Source organism: Anthonomus grandis, chromosome 14 (genome assembly GCF_022605725.1).
Source record: "Anthonomus grandis grandis chromosome 14, icAntGran1.3, whole genome shotgun sequence".
Lineage (NCBI taxonomy): Eukaryota > Metazoa > Arthropoda > Insecta > Coleoptera > Curculionidae > Anthonomus > Anthonomus grandis.
The window spans coordinates 14,237,108-14,257,268 of record NC_065559.1 but is presented as its reverse complement, the minus strand read 5'-3'; the positions used below and the strand labels follow the sequence as shown (position 1 = coordinate 14,257,268).

The 20,161-nt window shown below is 29.2% G+C and overlaps 1 protein-coding gene across 2 annotated transcripts in view; it reads left to right on the top strand.

Moving 5' to 3' along the window:
* Window positions 1-18,267, top strand: part of LOC126744658 (uncharacterized) — a 31,784-nt gene extending 13,517 nt beyond the window's left edge. Inside the window, exons 3-4 of one of the 2 annotated variants that reach the window (XM_050452179.1) lie at window positions 17,576-17,773; window positions 17,889-18,267. In XM_050452179.1, coding sequence (XP_050308136.1) covers window positions 17,576-17,773; window positions 17,889-18,035 — 345 coding nt within the window. In that variant the 3' untranslated portion in view covers window positions 18,036-18,267. Of the gene's footprint in view, window positions 1-6,065; window positions 6,156-6,236; window positions 7,535-17,575; window positions 17,774-17,888 lie in introns of those variants that run through there. The other variant, XM_050452178.1, reaches the window with a different exon arrangement.
* The last annotated feature ends 1,894 nt before the right edge of the window (window positions 18,268-20,161 follow it).

Below are 20,161 nucleotides of genomic sequence, written 5' to 3'. Positions count from 1 at the left end.
GGCCACTTGAAAACTTTGGTTTACTCAGTGCCGATTAATACTGAAGAGCAACTACGTCAACGCATTATCGACTGTTCCAATCAAATTCGTACAACCCCAGGGATATTCCACAGGGTACGCAGATCATGGAGAAGAAGAGCAGATGTCTGCATTGAAATGAATGGTGGTCACTTTGAACATTTACTATGAATGAATTAAGAAATGTATTATTTTAATAAGGAATTTTGGTAATTGGTTTATTTCGTTTTTTAAAGCAATAAGATGTTTTAAAAATCATAAAATTTAGATTTTTCAATTAATTATTTAATAACTACGTGTTTACTTTTGAAACCCCATAACTTTCATAGGTTTATGTTGTTTAACCAGTTAGCAACCCATCAGAGCAAACTTTTTGCCTTCAATTTTCTCGAAAACCATCGTTCTGGGCGATGTGCAACAAGAGTACCTTTTTTGTAGGAAAAAGTATGTAGTTTTTAAAAAATGAACCCACGTTGCGAAAAAAATAACCTAAAAAAAGTTATTCACGAATTAACCCCCTACCCTTGCAAAAACTACCCTTTCCGATTTTCCAAATTATTTTTCAGTATCACCATTTGATTTTGGGTCAAAATTTATGGCAGAGGATTTTTTTTCGAAATTTTATCTCGTTTTTTAAGCCTACAATTTCAAAAAACCGTTTTTTAAATTTACCCTTTCAGTGCCCCTAACTCCCTTAATATGCATTTTCCACCCTATAGTTATAGGAACTTTTTTTAAAATTTTTAGGAGTACTATCACCCCCCGAATTTTTTTACACCATTTCAATGACACCCTGTATATGAATTGGGTACGTGAACTTATAAAATAAATATACCTTTTCTTTTTAATAATAATAAATGAAATCAAAAGTGTTTTATTAAGTGGACCAAATTGTTAATTTCTATTACTAATATTTATCTACCTTTAAGATTTTCATATTGCCTTCTTTGTGTCGCCTTTTGTTTCATATTTTATTATGTAGGTAGAGTATTTTCACATAAAAGTGTAGAAATATCAAATAATGTGCACTATGACTTATCTCTATGAGCATAAGAGCCATAGATATATATTATATGGTAAATTGGGATAGTGGTAAAATTCTGTAGGATAACAATATAGGACTATTTTGTGTGTAAATGTGTCATGACATTCTTTATAAAAAAAGAAGTGATATGTAAGACAATTTATTTGTACCTTTTAAAACTCGAAGAAGAAAAATCACTATCTTTATTTGATTCACCCCTGGGGGTATATGGTGATATGATCACAAGATTCAAGATAAGAAATTTTCATTTTAATCGTCATTTTTGCATCACGTATCACAAGCCTACGACCCTCTTTTAACAATTTCAACCTACTTAATTTAGAGTTAATCCCACTATGGAAATAGATAAGACATGAAAACGAAATACAAAAACATATTATATGTCTTTAATTATAATAGACTTAGATTTCTAAGTCAATGTTCTCAGGCATGTATGACACAAATATTACGAGGCATTTATAGAGGCATACAGACAGACTTACAAATATATTACTTTTTATAAATAAATATAATAGTTAATAAAAATCTATAAAACTTATTTGCGGTTTATAAAAGTAAGAGATGTCTGTTGTGCTTTTCATAAGCCCGTCACTTTATTATCGATAAGAGTTCTTTATAGTTAAATTTAGAATATGTCATGAAATATTTATTTCATTATTTCTTTCTTGAATATCCGGATAAATTTCGAAAGTTTGTTAAATGATAAAAACTGCTCTTTTCAACTAGCTCTATGATTTTGTCGGCATACCTACTAAAATAGTTTATTATACATATAATTTATAATATTATTTTTGACTTTATGAATGGTGAATCTTTTTACAAAATTGTATAAAAAAGAAATCATACAATACAAAAAAAAATCTTAAAAGTAATATAATTTTTATCCTCTAGAATTATTTCCTGTCCTACTCAATTTTTCCATAATTATTTGTAGCCGTTAATATCATCATCAAGACAATAAGAAGTCAACCAAGATTCTGTCAGGCCCAATATATCAAAGCCTATATCTTTTATGTAATTAACAAAATCCTGATTTTAAATCCTGTTTTGATTGAGCTTACATTACTTTTAGCAATTATCAAGCTTTTGTTTACTTTTTGTAATACTGAATGGATGTTTAAAACTACTAAGAATAAGACTTACGCACGCTAAAAGAAAATAAAAATAAAGGCACCATATACTAAAAAAAGAAGTAAGTATGGCTAACGCTGTGCAATCTAGGTTTTTTACTTTAATAGTAATAGGAATAATATTAAGATTTTAAATCCATATTTAAGTTCATCATTTCCTTAATAAATCAAATAATTATTTCTCTAACTAAATAATTTGGTTATAATATATATACGTAAAAATAACAATGCAATTTGCATACTTATTTAGACATATTGAGTAAAGGTATTTTTTACCAAGAAATCTAAAACTCGTTTACAAACCATAATTTAATAATATTGTAATGGACATAAAGTATAAAAATATGTGCATGAAGGTTTAACGAAACTTAACAATAAAACTTTGTAGAGCATTTCAGACATCTTTTCGACTTAAACTGCTAGCGCAAGAATGCTCACAAACGAAACGCGTAGATAGAGAAACAGGGTCTGAATTAAAAAAGAGCACTCTAACAGAATGACAAGAAAGACAGAGGTCAAAAAATTAAATAGGAAGAACGACAAAGCGGCTAATATCAGATGTGAGAACTTTAGATGTGAAACCTTAAAACTCAAATAGTATTTAATTGATCTCATAAAAATTTGCTAAGCTTTGTTTGTAATATTGTTATAAATAAAAGCTAGAGTATATAAGCTACTTACTTGTTATACATTTTAAGTCTTAGATTTTACATAATTCAAGCAAAAAACAAAGTTTTCTAAAAATATAATGCAAGACCTTTTAACAAAATCAAGAGTAAAATCCAAAACCGTAAGATACAACGTTAAAATGAGTCAACATAGTACTTGTCCATTTTGCATAAGTTTTGCCAATTTGGTTTATTTTTTATTTTAATTTATATTTAAGAACCATAATAGATGTGACCTCCTTTTGGAAACGATTAAGATTTTTGTTTGTTTTGCCCCACGAACATAACTCACAGTACGCTTTTGAAGGGCAAGCATCATTTCTACAAGCTGTACAACCCCATTACCCCAGAATAAGTATCATCTTCGAAGGGTATCTCTAGAGAAAACTCTTTATTGATGCGGCAGCGTGTAGGTTTAGGGCCTACCGGAGTCTTGCAAATACTAATCTAACATGGCAGTATTATTCCTTTTTATCAGAATTGCCTAAATGACTAGCAACCAGACGGGCTGTGACAGTTCCTCTATGACCTTAATACACTCCAGTATAAGCCTAGAGCTCACCTTTTCAGTTCTTCATTCTCCTCTGTCTTAATTCCTCCCCTGTCCAAGCAAATTGATTCGACTGTGTTACGGTAGCAGCATTCTTAAAGGTTTTGTCCGCCTTTGAGCACGGCAATTCCAATAGCCTGGACAGTGGCTGTTTTGTAATAAAGGCCTATTAGAATCCCGGCTCTCCTTTGATATGGGTCACGAAGCCCTTAAAGTTTACTAACAACGCCTTAGTATATCCTCCTTAAATTTGAATTTAATTTAATAACTAGGAAGAATACTTATTTGATTAAAGATTAGTTTGGCATTAAATGTGGCTTGTATTACCTTCTAGATCATGGAATAAAAAAAAATATATTTTTGCTTTATTGTGTCAGTGAATACCATATGATACAGACAGATATATTGTTTTAAATTTTCAGATTATTATAAGAAATTTTGTTCTATTTTTAAGCTGTATCTTACTAAAGTGTGCTTTCCAAAAATATTTTATTTCTGGTGAAAATAAATGTATACTCTAGGTTTAAATTATCTTTAAATGAACGAAGTAAAATTTTTAAATCAGAGAAGATATCATATTTTATAGTACGCTACATATTTGGATGTAGTCTTAGATGTTTATTATATAGCATTTTATGCGATCAAAATTTAAAGAATTAAAATTATTGTGATGAAACACGTAAAAAGAAAGAAAAGTTTATATGGAAAAGAGTCCGTAAATTTTCCTCGGGGAGCTAGGGCTCTTTGAAGATAACCTTTAAAAATTAGTTTTCGTTTAATAGCTTCAGAACTACTTTAGCTAGTGCAACCAATTTTGGGACATAAATTATTGTGAGTATGTTTATTCTTTTGAACCGACTAAGCAAAAATAATTTTAACCACGGAGATATTTGGTAAGTTTAACCTCATTTCTTTAAGCCTTTAATTTCTGCCCATTTGGGTATCATATTATGATGCTCCTATGCCTTTTGCATAAAAAAGGTGCTCCCGTAAAAAGATTTGTATTTTAGGGTGCAACCTAAAATACAAATCGCTTTTCGGCAAATAAACTTTAGCAATGTTATTAAAATAATTAATTATGGTGCTGTATCTTAATTTAGTTTTAGTCAATTTTTGCAAAAACGGTGATATTTAGCGATTTTTGCAAATAACGCCTTTTTTATGCAAAAGACATAGGAATATCATCATCTGATACAGAAATGGGGGGCAGAAATTGACGTCTTAGAGGGTCAGATTGGGGTCAAATTTACCAAATATCCCCTTGGTTTTCACGCCCCTAGTTAAAATTATTTTTGTTTAGTAGATTCAAAGGATTAAACGACCAAATTTGGTTGCGGTAGCTAAAGTAGTTTCGAAGCTATAAAACGAAAACTAGTTTTTGAAGGTCATTTTCAAAGAGCCCTAGCTCCCTGAGGAATCACTTCAAGACCCATGTTCATATGAACTTTTTTTTACGTTTTCTATCTACCCTAGAAGTTTGTAAAATGATCAACGGAACACCCTGTATAATTTAGAAAAAAAAAATATTGCTTAATAAGAACATCACTTGACTAAATCTAACTGATGTATTCATCATCTCTTATTCTAGTCTTATAACACAAGTTACAGTAGTACTACAATACAAGTTTGGTTTGGAGTATACTTACATATATTCATCAATGAGATGACATCCGATATTTATAAACTTATAATATAATAAAATAGAAAGAGTATAAAGATTCTAAATAATACTTTCCACTTATATATTCATATGTTCATATTATATGTTGTATTATATCTTGTATTATTTCTATCTTATATTATGTCTTGGATGTACAAGGTGGGCAAATAAGCGAGGTAAGCGGCTATGTCTCAGAAACTTTGCATCTGACAACAATGGAATTTTTTTAATTATTATAAAAGCGACCATGAGAAAATTCGGGAAATTGTTTTTAAGTTAATAAAAAACGCCTTTTTCCGAAAATGTATGTATTAACCAATGCTTAACTGGCCTACGAACAACAGCAAAAGTGAGAAAAGCTATTGAAAGTTTAATACTTACAACTTACTACAATAAGTTTTTAATTAAAATTATAAAGAAACGCCTAGGGTTTCTAATAGAATAATCAAAAATATATGTTAATATATAAGTTTTCGGAAAAAAGATGTTTTTTTTTTTATTTAATTTTTAGTTACGCCCTCTATCCGCGAAATAGGGAACTTAAAAATAATTTCTAAAATTGTCTCATCATTAGTTTTATTATAATAAAAAAATCCATTCTTACCAGATGTACAGGTTCCGAGAAACAGCTTATTTGCCCACCCTGTACTTCAAAGTATAGCTTATTATAAAAAATTGTATTTTTCCTCTAGTTTAGCGCTTTTAGCATTTTAGCACACAACATATTTTAAGAACCTATTATTGCATTTATGTTATTAGATGGCTATAAAGTGCGTGTTAAGCAACCAAATCTGGATGGAAATAAAAAATATGAATAGAAATTTTGTGAAAATAAACTCTTTCTTAGGCTAAAATATCCCGTATAACTGCATTTCGTGCTTATTTAATATAAGTAACATTTAACACATAATTTTTTTTTATTTAAAGGGGTGAATGGTGGCTGCTCTAGTGTATAGTGGTGTCTTGTCATATTGTAATATTTACTAACTTGCAGGAACATAATGACCTTGACCATTATCAGGACAAAAGGAAAGTTGAAGTTGTTGTAGGTGTTAAAAATGCTGTTTTAGGATTTGTGTTTGATGTAAGTACTAGATGATATTCATACTTAAAAAATCTAAAGAGATTCTAAGTGATTAATAAATATAACTTATTTCATATTCAGAAAATTAATAAATTTATCGACCACAAAACTGCTTGGATAGACCAACTTGATAAGCAAAACATCATCAAAAACAAAGCACATCATATTGAGCCACCATCTGATCCCGTGGTATCTCTATCCAGCATTTTATCTAGCGCTATCGGTTCCAAACTAGAAGCTGCAGCACCATTACTCAACATTGTAACTAGCAAACTTGGCAGTGGATCTGGATCGGGGTCAAACCATGGAGGATTTAACTTTGGTGCTCTTTTAGGAGGACATAAAAAGTAATTTAATACTATAGAAAAGGTGTTTCAGTTTCAGAAGTAGATATCACAATAAAATCATTAAAATTAAAGTATCTATATAGAATTAAAAAAAATAAAATTGATTTTTTTGCCTTATAAAAAAGGAACTAATAGCCAGGAATAAAAAAAATAATATAACAAAAAGCTATAATAAGATCTTAACATTTTTCTAGTGATGTCTTATCCAAACTTTCAATATAAAGCAAGGGGTTATTGAAACTAAACTATAAAATAATTAATTTTTCTTACTAAGATGATGAAGTTCCAATTCGGTCATTGTGATCAGACCATTTTTATAACTCTATTTTATTTTATAATTTAAAGCATTAAATTAGACATAATTATATGTCATAATGGTTTAATAGGTCAATTTGGTTCACTTTGCTTTAATATTGTACGGTTTCATTATATTTGCTGTTGATTCTATGTTTCTTTCATACTCTTTTCTTTTTTTACTAAAGCGCTAGTCGCTTTTAAGCTATTTATTATTTTTGTTTAGGATTTTCTTTTTCTTCTGAAATATTTTTTAAATCTTATTATATACATAATAATTAGTTAATCTTAAAATCTTATTTGGTAACTACTTCTTCTCTCTTTTTATCGCCGATTTAGATAACTCATTAAAAATCATATTTTTTGGCAAATTCGAATTATCAAATTTGGCCTTTCTGAATTAAATGGCTGACCTAGATTTTAGTTTTCTCTTCCAATTTTCTTATATTTTTTTTATATTCTTTTAAGACAAAATGTTGTACCATTTTATTTATTCGCATATTTATAGTGATTAATATACATGCAATACTTTCTTCGAATTCCACATAAAAAAAATTGTAATTAAATTTTTAATTAAAAGTGTACATACATTTCGCATACTTTGTTATTTACATTATTCCAGTTTGCCATTGTCTATTCTACTTTTGTAAATATTAATAGGTATTTGAAAAAAAATAGTTAAAAATAATATTATAGTTGTATATAGTTTTTTAATAAATTTTGTTATTTAGAACATCATATTTTTTTATTTTATTTTGGATTAAAGAAATCTCCATTTTTCGCATTTTCTAGTCTTCCCACATTACCTACAGGCACGACACTGGCACTAAGTTTATTAAAGTAATCAGTTTATGAAATTACGTAGTTCTTGAACTTTGTCCCACATATTATGCCAACTTTTATCAAAGTCTATAATATATTTTAACTGTGTGTGTTGAAATATATAGAATAACTCTTATGCTGTGTAAGAATCTGTTTGTATATTCTGTTATTACTGAAGAAATTCGGAATAGAATATCACGGAATTTAGCATACTAAGTTCTTTTATACCTGTGAAGGTAATCGACATGGTTCTATTTGCAAACTCTTTACTAATTTTGCAATAAGAAATCACCCTGCTTGACGCAAGGTCAAAAGTGCGCGACGCCCTTTTCGCCTGTAGCATGTATACTACGTGCAATGGCATGTTTCCTGTACTTTTCCACTTATCTTATTGTCTTAATTTCAAAATACATGTATTATACCATAAAAAAATCTATACAACATGTCAATAATTGGATTGAATTATTGACAGGTTTTTCTTCAATACTAGTGATTGAAGAAAAAACACAAAAATGGCGTCTTTTTTTATATAATTTTCCCAAGCATATTTTTAAACGATGTGTTTAAATATTTGTTTTATTTTTTTAACTTTAATCTAAGAGTGTTACAAATATTGTGTTAAAAAGTTCCATAATCTATCTTATTTTTGATCTAGTATTAAAAGGAGAAATAATTAATATTTCAAAAAAGTGAAACCTTTCTAAGCTTTTTTTACCTACTATTTTGTTAAAGCAATTTTCATGGAAGTTAAACAGTTTTTGCTGTAGTATGCAAATGTTCATTAAACGTTTGGAAAAAATTATACAAGAGTGTAAAGGTACAGCAATAATGTCATTGTTAAATGGAGTTATACGTAATTTAAATTTAGATAATTTTAATTTTCTTTTAGAAGCCCTTTATCATATAACTTCACAATTCGGAATATTTCTTAATTAAGTTTAGTTTTCAAATTTCAAGTTTATGTGATTAACAGTTTTCAAGATAATTATAAGTTTCTTCTTTTTTATAATTAATTATGAAATCTGTTCTACTCAATACGTATTTTAACAAACCTTTAAAATGTAGTTTATTTACTATTTAATACATTCTAAACCTACTTGAAAATCGTTTTGAACATTTTTAACGATTTATGTAGTAATTAATGTACACTATGTTCCAAAATTAATATAGATTAGATATTTTTAAAAATGGAGTATTTTTTTTTAATATTTTTTTTCGTAAGGAATTTCCCAAATTTGAAATAATTAAACTGAAATGCACAAGATTGAAATCTTAGTGATGATTGGATACTGAAATTGAACAAGAACCCAAAAGATATATATATATTTATTCAAAAATATATGGCCTGGTTTGCTACCGATATCGCGAGGTACTTTAAGCAAAATTAAAAATAAGTTTCGGGAAAATGTCCAGGTTAGAAGATCAACTATGTCTTATAGTTGATCTTCTATACAGAAGATATTATTTTTTAGAACGTTTATGCTAAATGGAGAAGTAAATTGACAAAATTGACGTCAATTATCGACGAAAAGATCTCTTGATCTAACTCCATTACATTTGTTCGGTTGTTCCTATAGATATATTTCAAATACAAAGTTTATTTGTCCAAGCTCGCAGAGATTGAGAAATTAAAATAAATTTTAAACACTTATAAAAGCAAAGCAAACATTTTGAGTAAATTTGTGTTTTTCTTAAAACTAAGTTTTAATTTGTTTTTAATTTTTAAAATTTATAAAAAAATCATTTTATTTTTTTATAAACATTTTTTTAATCATTGATAACATTATAATGTTATGTATTTCATAACATTATGTATTTCAAGTTTTAGACACTTTCTATATTAATTTCTACATAATTCATTTATAATTAATATTATAATTGTATATCTTTAATAAAAAAGAGTGCACGAATACTAATCATAAAAATTATATAAGCTTCTTAAATTTATAAGTTATAGACTCACACTGTATATCCATAAGTATGTAATAAATTGTGAAAAATACGCACAGGAAATTCAATATTATAAAATTAATTTATTTCTTTAAAAAGCTTAAAATGCAAATAATGAACAAATATATAAAAGACAACTTACTAGTATTGAATTGCTTGAACCTAACACACTAATTTTAAAAGAATACTGCTTGCTACATGTTGATTTCAGAAGTGAAAGAGAGATTTCTATTAGATATGTTTTAGAATTAAAAAACTTTTTCTAAAGCAATTTGCAAAGACAATTAGTGAAGTAACGCTTATTAATTTTTTCAATAGTGGAACTTACGTTCGCATAATGTTCGAACTTACGGCTGTATACGATAGAAATGCTAGATTAATAAAACAGTAGATGTGGCATCCGAGACAGCACTGTTATGTATTTTTCAGTTTTTTTATTTGTAATTAAAAATAATTTAAAGGAACGTTTTTATGAAAACAAAAAGTTAGAATTAGTACCACTACCATGATAGATTCTGGTCGTATAAGATATTTTTCAACTCTAAAAAGAATTAAGTGTTTTTTTAAGAAATACGATGGCTCAAGATAGACCTAATGGTGTTACTATCCTTTCAAATTCAATAGAAAAAAAAATGTTGGCAATAAAGTGATTCGTTAACGATGTTAGCATCTTCAGAAGAAGATTAAAACTGTGACTATTAAGATGGCTTCACGGTTAGCGGAAGAGAACCTATATGAAGTTTTAATCTTTTTCCGAAGATACTAACATCCTTAGCAAAACACGCATCGAGAGTAGACTAAAGAGTTTGGGTTAGTGGTAAAACTGTCTCGTGATTTGATTTGTGTCTAAAATTTGTTTATAGGATTCTTATTCTAGATTAGCATCAATAATTATGTGAATACTTTTAAACATTCGAAGTAACATACAAGATATTTTTAAATTATTACACACATCTTCCAGATGAGAAAAACTCTATAATTATTAGCGTATTTGCAAAATTCCATTTTAGCTCACGCGTAAATTCATAATCGGGATGTTACACTTTAAAGGTACATTATTATACTGTAAAACAAACTCGGTATTTTATACCAGGACAGTTTCCTTGTTCAAACGACTAGTGGAGTTACTTCCTTCAACGAAGCAGGTCAGAAAATAATTTTTGTTAATAATTAAAAAAGAAATTATAGTTCGATCAACGAATCTTTGCGTTCACGTCATCATTAAAACATGGCCGACATTCATCCGATTCAATCAGCTGTCAATTCAGTGTCGTCGGTTTGAGGGCTTCTACTTCAAATAAACTATTAATTAGGGTTTAAAAAGTGCTTTGTTTTCTACATTATCTAGTTAAAAAAGTTAAAGAACTCGACTATATTGATTTTAAATATACCTGCCTATTCGCTTATGATATTTGTTTACCAGATATGTTGTCAATGGTCTAAGCTAACCTTAAATCCAAAAACAGGCTCGTTGGTTCGTAAATAAAACTGATAAATGGATACAGAATTTGATTTAATCAAGCTCTCGTATTACCATATGACTAGAGTAATTAAAGGTACAAAATCAACTAAAAAAATATGCATTTCTTTGGAAATAAACTGAAAATGTTATAATCATACTAATCACAAATTTTTTTTGTAATGATTCTAAAATGAAATAATGAATTGTAGTATGTAAAATATTTAATCACTTACTTTAAAAATACATATAACATTTCACTTTGGATAAATCACTTATTAGGTTATTAATATTTTCTAGTATTTTCTAGTAGTCTTATTTTACACTAAATTTCAATATTTGTGCAAATGTTCGTCTGATGTATTTCTATAATTTTTCATTTGATAATTCACAGCACTTCACTAGAACTTTCATTACTATCACTTTCTTCATTGGTTAGGTGGATAATAAGCTCTGGAACTTCTTCTTCTAAAACGTTTTCATCTGTATGCTTCGCCAATATGTATATTATAATAATGTTTTGTATCTGCCCAAATCATTTCAGTACCATTAAACTGACAATGGTAGAGTGGCAATCTTAAAACTTCATGTCCATTTGCTTGTAATAATTGATCTATTTTGTGTAACTTTGCTAAGCTCAACAATTCTGTTTTAAACATCTGCTTACCAAATGGAATTTCAATCTTCTCGAGCCACTCAGCAATTTCACCTCTTTTCCAAGAACGTGATGATTCTTTTCCAACTCAACTGAATGATATGGAGCATTATCCATTACAACTAAAGATGGTTATTCTAAATTTGGAATTAATTGATTTTCTATCCACTTTCTAGAGTTCTCACTATTCATTTCTCCATGATAATCCATCAGTTTCGATTTACTAGCAAAAACCAAACTGGCATTTTTTATAAAACCACCTTTGTGTTACGTTTCTGTTCTGTTTGTGTTGTGTTTCTAATACAATGAAGCGTTTTCCATCAAATCCACCTGGTCTACGAACACTCTTTACATTAGCATCTTGCCATGATTTTATTTTGTTGTCCTTTGAGAAAATCCATGTTTCGTCGAGACAAACTAGTTGACGTGTAAATTCTAAATGTTTATTTTCCATATATTTTCTGAAAAATGCTGCTCTCATTGAAGCTATATAAGGTGTCTCCATAAGTGCTCTTCGGTTATCATCTTTCTTGTATTCAAACCCCAAATGACAAAGCCGAGTTCGTAGAGATCCATAGCTTATATCAACTATTTCTTTTTGGCATAGCTCTTCTTTAAACCGTTGTATGGTTACATGATTACAATTTTTGCCATTTTTTAAAATATATAACTTACTTTGTGCATACATATTATATAATACATTCCGAACCTCCATTTTAGTATCCATTCAGGTCGAGGGTTTTGGTTTTTCTTTAAGACTTACTTTTTCCAGGTGTTGAAGGCAGCGCATTTTGATCTTTGGATACTTTGATGCCAGTTACAGTTCTTAACCTGATTTTTAGGGCATGAACAACTCTCTATAAAGTTTTTTCAGTTTATCATATTATCAAATATTGAATAAAAATAGTATTATTTACCTCTTGGACTGCGTTTAGAGAAATAAGTGGACCATTATTATCTCTTACAGCCTTAAAATAATCAATAAGATCCCCAACAAGGACACATGCTTGAGAATTCAAGCGTTTTCCCGGCATGTTAAGATTATGTTATAATAATTATAACAGAGTAGCAACTCCTGTATAAAACTGTAACCGCAAATAAGCAAAACTGCTGAAAAACTGCTGAAAGTCTAAATATCAAAAAATAAAACTACAAAACAGCAACGCCAATGGTCTGTGTCAAATATCGAATGTCGGAAACACGAATATTATTTTTCATTGTTTAACATATGACATTTATCCTTGTTTGACAAATGGTTTTTAGAATACGTATTTCTTTTCGACTCAAGACATACGTTCATTATTCTCTAAGTTTTCGACGTATATTAAAGCTACTACTATAGTATACTGATTGCCTTGAATAGATGTAAAAAATGATGACGTGAACGCAAAGATATATTGATCGAACGTACGGAGCTAGTACAAGGATCTGGTAAAGAGCAACAGATGTACGGGTAAAGTCCAGTTCAGAGATCTATTAGAATCTTTGATGTGCCGCGAATAGTCCGTGTGCCGGTGTTTCTTGTATTATCACATGGCATGAATGTATAAATCGCAAAATTTTATGTGGAAGAACTCATAAAGTAATATTCTAAGCGGTATTTAATCGTTCCATTAAATAAATAAATGTTTTAAATTATTTGTTTCTATTTATACATTTGATTCGTAAAAATTAACTACAGACGTACTATTTTGTTAGACGTCTGACCTCGTCCCAGCCACTCAAGCGTGAAAATTTGCACAGGTCCGGCATTAAAATTTATTTGTATTTAAAATTTCATTATTCGGAATTTCTGGGTTTAGTTTTATAAAGTTAGAAATTCAAGATAGTTGATAGCAACATAATATTTAATTTAAAGATAAGATTTAAGTACGTAAAAACTTTTAATTTAATAAGTTTAGTTTTTAGCGCCATCAGTGGATTAAGGCATTAAAGATTTACTTTTTGACACAAAAGGGTAAAATGTTTTGGTTTGTCTTAAAATTTTATATATTTCCTTTTTTTGGGGTATTGAGATTTATTTTTATTTAGTGGTTATTACTAACGGGGAGTTTGGCTGCCACATTCAATGCCCTTTATTCTTTTTTTTTTAATTTATACATATTATGATATAATATTATAATAACTTACTCATAAAAACCGCATCTCTATATTTAGTACGAACATCTTTTGATAAAAAGTAATTATGTAGTCAGAAAAGTGGAAGTATATTTTTTAAAATAAACTTTTACATTAAAAACCATCTATCTGTCTATGGTTTGAGTAACTATTAAAGATGATAGATCCATCCAACAGAACTATTTGAAAGACGATAGACCGATCCTTAAAGTCCAAATCTCTTTAAAAACACGACAAAAGTAATACAAAACCAGCCCAAAAATGTATCTGGGTACGGCCTTGTAATCCTCAAATTCTGTGGGATAGAGAGAGAGATACACCATCACTTTCACAGCCTAAAGTAGGAATCGCCAGAATGCAGATGTTTTATTTTGTTTAATAGACTGGCTAAAAAGAGGTGAGAAATCTGTGAGTGCTGGGAGTGTTTAAAATGTTTTGTAAGATGCTTAGATTTTAGTCCGCGATCAATTTTTTGATATTGTTTTCTTTCTAAAAATTGAAATTTTTGAAACAAAAATAAAAAAATAGTGTAAAACATGGGGTTTTACGTATATTTAAAATGATTTCATAGATAAATTATATAACATTTAGGCATTTAAACATGTATATCATGCGATAATAAATACGACATATGCGCACGGACTATTTAGTGCGACATGTGCGATACATCAAAGATTCTAATAGATCTCTAAACTGGACTTTAAATTAGAAGATTGATATATTAAATGGGATTTTTATAACATGGTGATATTTTTAAATAAATAAAAGCAAAATACATTATAAAAGTATTTACACAGATTCTTCGCCGAGTTATCTAATTTGTAACTGATTTTGATATGAGGTTAACAGTTTAGGACTAAAACAAATATTGCTAGATTCTATTACTACACTTATTAGATATATATAGCAACTTTGTTAAAATTTGCGTCGAGTATATTACGTTATAAGAGCTTATATTTAAGCATAAAAAAGGTAAGAAGAATTTTATACTAAGAAAAGGACGATTCATATTACTAAAAAAGTAATGAGTTACTTATTATATTGGGTATTACGCCACTTATAGCAAAAATCAATTTAGTTAATTAATTAGCAAATTAATCTCTGAGCTCGTTTCATAGATTGAACCTCAGCTCCTAGGTATATAAAAAAATCTATTATACCTCAGACAGTATAGAGAAAAATGCAAAGCATCTAGAAAATGTAAACTTGAAAACTAAAAAAAAATTGACTAAAACAAGAACCTTAAGTAATTCGCAAAAAAAGTGTTTTTATTTATCTGTCTAACTGCGCACTGGCAACTCCTGTAAATTAAAATGAACACAATGTACATTCATTTATATGTAACGGCCAAAACGCAAATTATGTAGAAAAAATACAAAGCCAAACTAGAACCAATCCAAAATATAATCAACCCGAACTCAAGCAGGATTTTGTCTTTTTCCGATGTATTTTGGATTTTCCTTGGATTACGGGTATTGGCCGCAACATAACATATATAAGTTTAACCTATTAATATAGGAAAATAAGCGAATAAAATGGCCTTCTCGTAATACTCATTCAGCAATCCGACAATATCCGTCATGAACATCCGTTACATACAGTACGTTAATGAGACGAATTCCTATTTATCCTAAAATGTACAGGGTCAATTACAGGGTATCTCACAATCAACGTCACAGGCTATAACTTTTTTTATTTTTGAAGATAAAAATTTAGGCAAAAATTTGTATTAGTCATAGAGATACTATCCAATATTATTAAAACGCTACCTCAAATTTTAATATAGATGTTAAAAACCAGACATTTTCGTTTCTTTAGTCAAAGCAAACAAGTACACAGAAAAGTATAAGCTCTAGAAAATTGAAACTACCAGGATTTAGCATAAAATAACGTACAAAAATTTAAATTGGGGTCCTCAAATAAGATAAACTACTAAAAATTAGACCTTATATTGAATTAAACGTAAACCAACCTTTTTAGAGTAATATTAATTGAAATGCTAAGATTTTAATGAAAGACTTAGATATACTGAGGCATAAAGTTGTACCCGTTTTTATCACCTTAGAGCGTCGCAAACATCCCTCTTTAGGATGTAAATAAAAATTATTCTTGAATTTCTCCCCCCAAAAACCCCCTACTCTACCAACTTTTGTGCTGATATACAACTTTTTTAAGGAGTTGTCATAATCAACATCTAAAACTAGGAGAGATTATTGATGTATGCGCTGAAATAGTGCCAATAATAAAAAATGTTGCAACAATTCATTATAAGTAGACATACTTGTATGTTTCTAAAAATTTATTGAAAAATCTTCTGCCGATTTCATAATAGACAAGTGTATTAATTTGCAAATCTTATTAAAGAAAATCAAGATATATTTTTTTCATATTATTTTTACATGGCGTGGGATGTACGCCATGTAAACTAAATTAGATGTGGGTAACTAATTTGGTGCTCCAAATTAACACCGGATACTATGCTCTGATAAAACAAGCAACGTAAAAAATCCCATTAGGTAGACAATGTAAAGCTTCAGCGCTCCAAAAAACGAAAATATAACAAGTGATTAAATCATTATCTATTAAGAATTGATCACATGATGACTAGTATAGTACGCTATTAGTTTTACAATGGTTTGCAAAGCTGGATCTGAAAAGGGGATACTGGAAGGTAAAAATCTACCCAGAGAATAAGGAAAAGACTTCATTCTGGAACGGGATTTCGGCAGTTTACGGTCCTATCCTTTGGACTCTAAGGTGATTCAGCCTTCTTTAAAGGGCTTATGGAAACTGTTACGTGAAAGTAGTTTATTTGGATGTCATCATTCTCGAAAAATTATTTAAATAGTATTCATTAAGCAACGAGTAGCCAAGCTTGAGCATAAAAAATATTGTTTTTTTAAGAAATTTGGTCAAGACCAACTGACAAATAACATTAAAACATTTTGTGAGTATTTGTAAGAAATACAAACAATTTGTGAAAAATATTCCAAAACCTCTACATAAGCTAAAAGAGGAAAAAAGATGCTTTCATAAATACATAACCATGACATTTTAGTCCTAACCATGCTTCTGTACTGTTTTAGTTCAAACCATTGAAGAATAAATAGCAAGAAGACTACAACGTTTACATGCAAGTATATGACGTGATCACCAGAACGACACAAAAATGATATAAATAATAATTTTTATTATTAAAATAATATAGTTATAATTATAATACAATATAATTAAATAATAATTTATATTTTTGAACTGTTTTTATCTTATTTTCTAGTTTAGATTCACTAGTTAAGTTTACCAAGAGTTCTACTTACGTTTTACTAAATAGTTTCTAATTTTTAATTTTCTAGATTTAATAGACTTGACTGTCAATAATTGTAATAAGGTTTGATGCTTGTTCTGAGAAGCATTTTTATTTTAAAATGGCTGTGGATATACAGGAAATTCCTTTTAGGAGTTCATAGCTTTGATCCTACATCATCAAAAGAAGTTTTGCTTTAGCGTAAAATAATTTTGATAACGTGTGTTGTATTATTACTCCTCGTATAAAAAATAATAATGATATTGATAATAATAATAATTATTATTATGATTATTATAATATTAATATTATAATTATTATAATAATAATAATAATTATTATTATTATTATTATTATTATTATTATTATTATATTATAATTATATTATATATAGTAAAGTAGAATATATAAAAATATTAAGATTAAAATTGGTAAAGTTCAGCATTTTTAGATACCTATTTGTATTTTTAGGGGAAACAATCTCATAAATCAGCTCTTTATGGTTTTGCCTGGGAGACTACTACGACAAAATTCCATGAAGCAACTACTGAAGATATCGTCAAATTCACTCCTGGAAAACCTGTATCTTTAGACGTTCCAGGAGAACTATTTGGATCTTCATTTACTCTAGTCACTAATTTATCAAACACAATTGGAGACTTTGCAGTGGTTAGTATATTTTTAAGTTGCATGTAACTTAAAATCTTATTTGGTGTACTTATTCTAAAATTATATTTGGTGTTTATTATTTATCAATAAGAAAAAGATTCATTTCTTTTTTTAGAATTCAGCAATACGTGCCCAACGTCTATTAGAGTCAATGAGACCATTTTTGCGATTTCTATTTGGCGTGAAAGGATTTGTTATTGAAGGACCAACCGACAAGCCTATATTTTCAGATCCTGATGAAAATAAAGCGAGAGATAATTAACAAGTGTATAAAATAATGTACTTCTAAAGACTGTTATATTGTTATAGTATATGCAAATAGGCAAATAGGAATATAAAATAAAAATCTAAACAACAAATATATAAAAAAAAAGTTATATTAAGCAACAATACATTGTATATTTTTTTGCTGAAACATTTCTTCTTATTTCAAAGTAATGTTAAAATACGACATTACTGATAAGTACTAAATAAATTTATACGGTTTAACCGTAGGTTTAGTTTAATTAACGGTATTTTTAATAACAATAACAATAATTAGCAAAGCCAGCGCTGACTTAAGTGGTAATATTTAAAAGGCTTGCAATTGATAAACATTAATAAATGAATCAATAGTGCGCATTTTCTTTAAGGCAAGAAATTTGGGGGGGGGGCAGATAACAGCTATAGACTGAGTTTTGCGTATCTAGAATTTAGTATAACAGCACAGAGAGTATCTGCCAGTAGCAATTTTTTTTAAGAAATAACTTCTTTAAAAACCAAAATAATTCGATGAAACGGAAAATTGAGACCTAAATATGCAAAGTGTCAGACTTAAATAAATCGCTGGATCACCTACATGATGATAACAACCTACAGATGCTTCAGAAGAATGTAAACCTAGAGCAACAACAAATGCTAGTATAAGAACCGCAAGTTGAAGTTCGTATCAACAACAACGAAGAATGAAAATGAACTCGAAAAGTGCAGAAAAATATGAGGGCTAGTATACACTAAAAACTTGCCCAATAAGACGCATAAAATCAAGTCCAGTGCCTTAATACTCTTAAATAGAAACTTCTTTTTCTTTTCATGGCCGTTTAGGAAGGTACAAATCGTCAAATAAGCAAAAACAAGATGATCCAGTATTTCAATGCTCAAAAGAATTAATTTGTCGAAGACCGAATAATCCTATGTCAAAGATATTGAGAATTTCTGAAGTGCAAATAGCAAGTTGGCTACAGCGTATACATGCAAGAATATTATCTTTTTATCCGGATTGATTCTGTGAAGCAAGATTGACGAGCAGATTGCAGATGTGAATTGGTGAGATTTTTCCTTATAAAGCCCAGACTTATGACTCTGTATGGACTGTGGATCGATTGCAGCCCAAGAAAACCAAATTTGGTGAGTTTGTTCCAATTATTTATGCACGTAAGCCTTAGACTCGTCGAGAGACTGTATATTTTTCGAACCGTTGATTCGCATTAATTTGGCTGACTAAATTTGCACTAGTTTTGTTTGGCTTAAAATTAAAAATCACATTGACTGCTTTCGAAGTACTGTAACGCCCAAGTTGAAATTGAGATATTAGACGGAGAAGATGAAGAAAATCGCGAAGAATTAGAAAATAAGTATTAATGTATAATTGTCTCTGCCCACCAGGTCGTGGATTTTGCTAGGCGAAAAAAAAACTTCAATAAATTAGCTATTATTTAATATAAAGGATATATCAGGAAATGTCTAGGCACTTGCTTCAATTTGAGTTAATAAAGTATACAACTCTTCATACGTTACCCTAGTTTCGTTCAATACGCGTTTAATGTTGTGTTCACATGACTTCACAGCCGCCTCCCACAAACCGCCAAAGTGTGGGGACCTCGCCGAAATAAAGTGCCAATTAATTCTTCCGTGACACGAATCTTTCTTTGTAACAAGCTTAAAAATCCTTCAGCAGATAAATATGAAATAAGCTCAATATGAACTACCTTAGTGGCAAGACAAATGAATATACAAATGTACGATTTAATAATTTTATTTGTGCGCGTTTTTCCATCTTTAGGTTTAAAAGACCCTGCGTAGTCTACTGCCACACATAAAAATAGTTTATTTGGCTCTTGCGTCTGGCAAATCAGCCATTTTCGTTTAGAAGAGTTAAGGCTTAGCTTTAAAACAAGGATCGCACTTTCTAATAACGGATCTCACGTTTGCCATTTATAGGCCAATACGTTTAAAGAACGTGAGAAAGGGTTGTTTGAATACCTGAGTGCAAACATCTTGAATGTTCATGCTCGATGATGAGCCTTGTAAATGGATATTTACCAGGCCGGAGAATAGGATGTTTTGCTAGAAGAGGTAATTATGAATGTCTTAATTGGCCACCTACTCTAAGAATTCCCTCAGAATCGA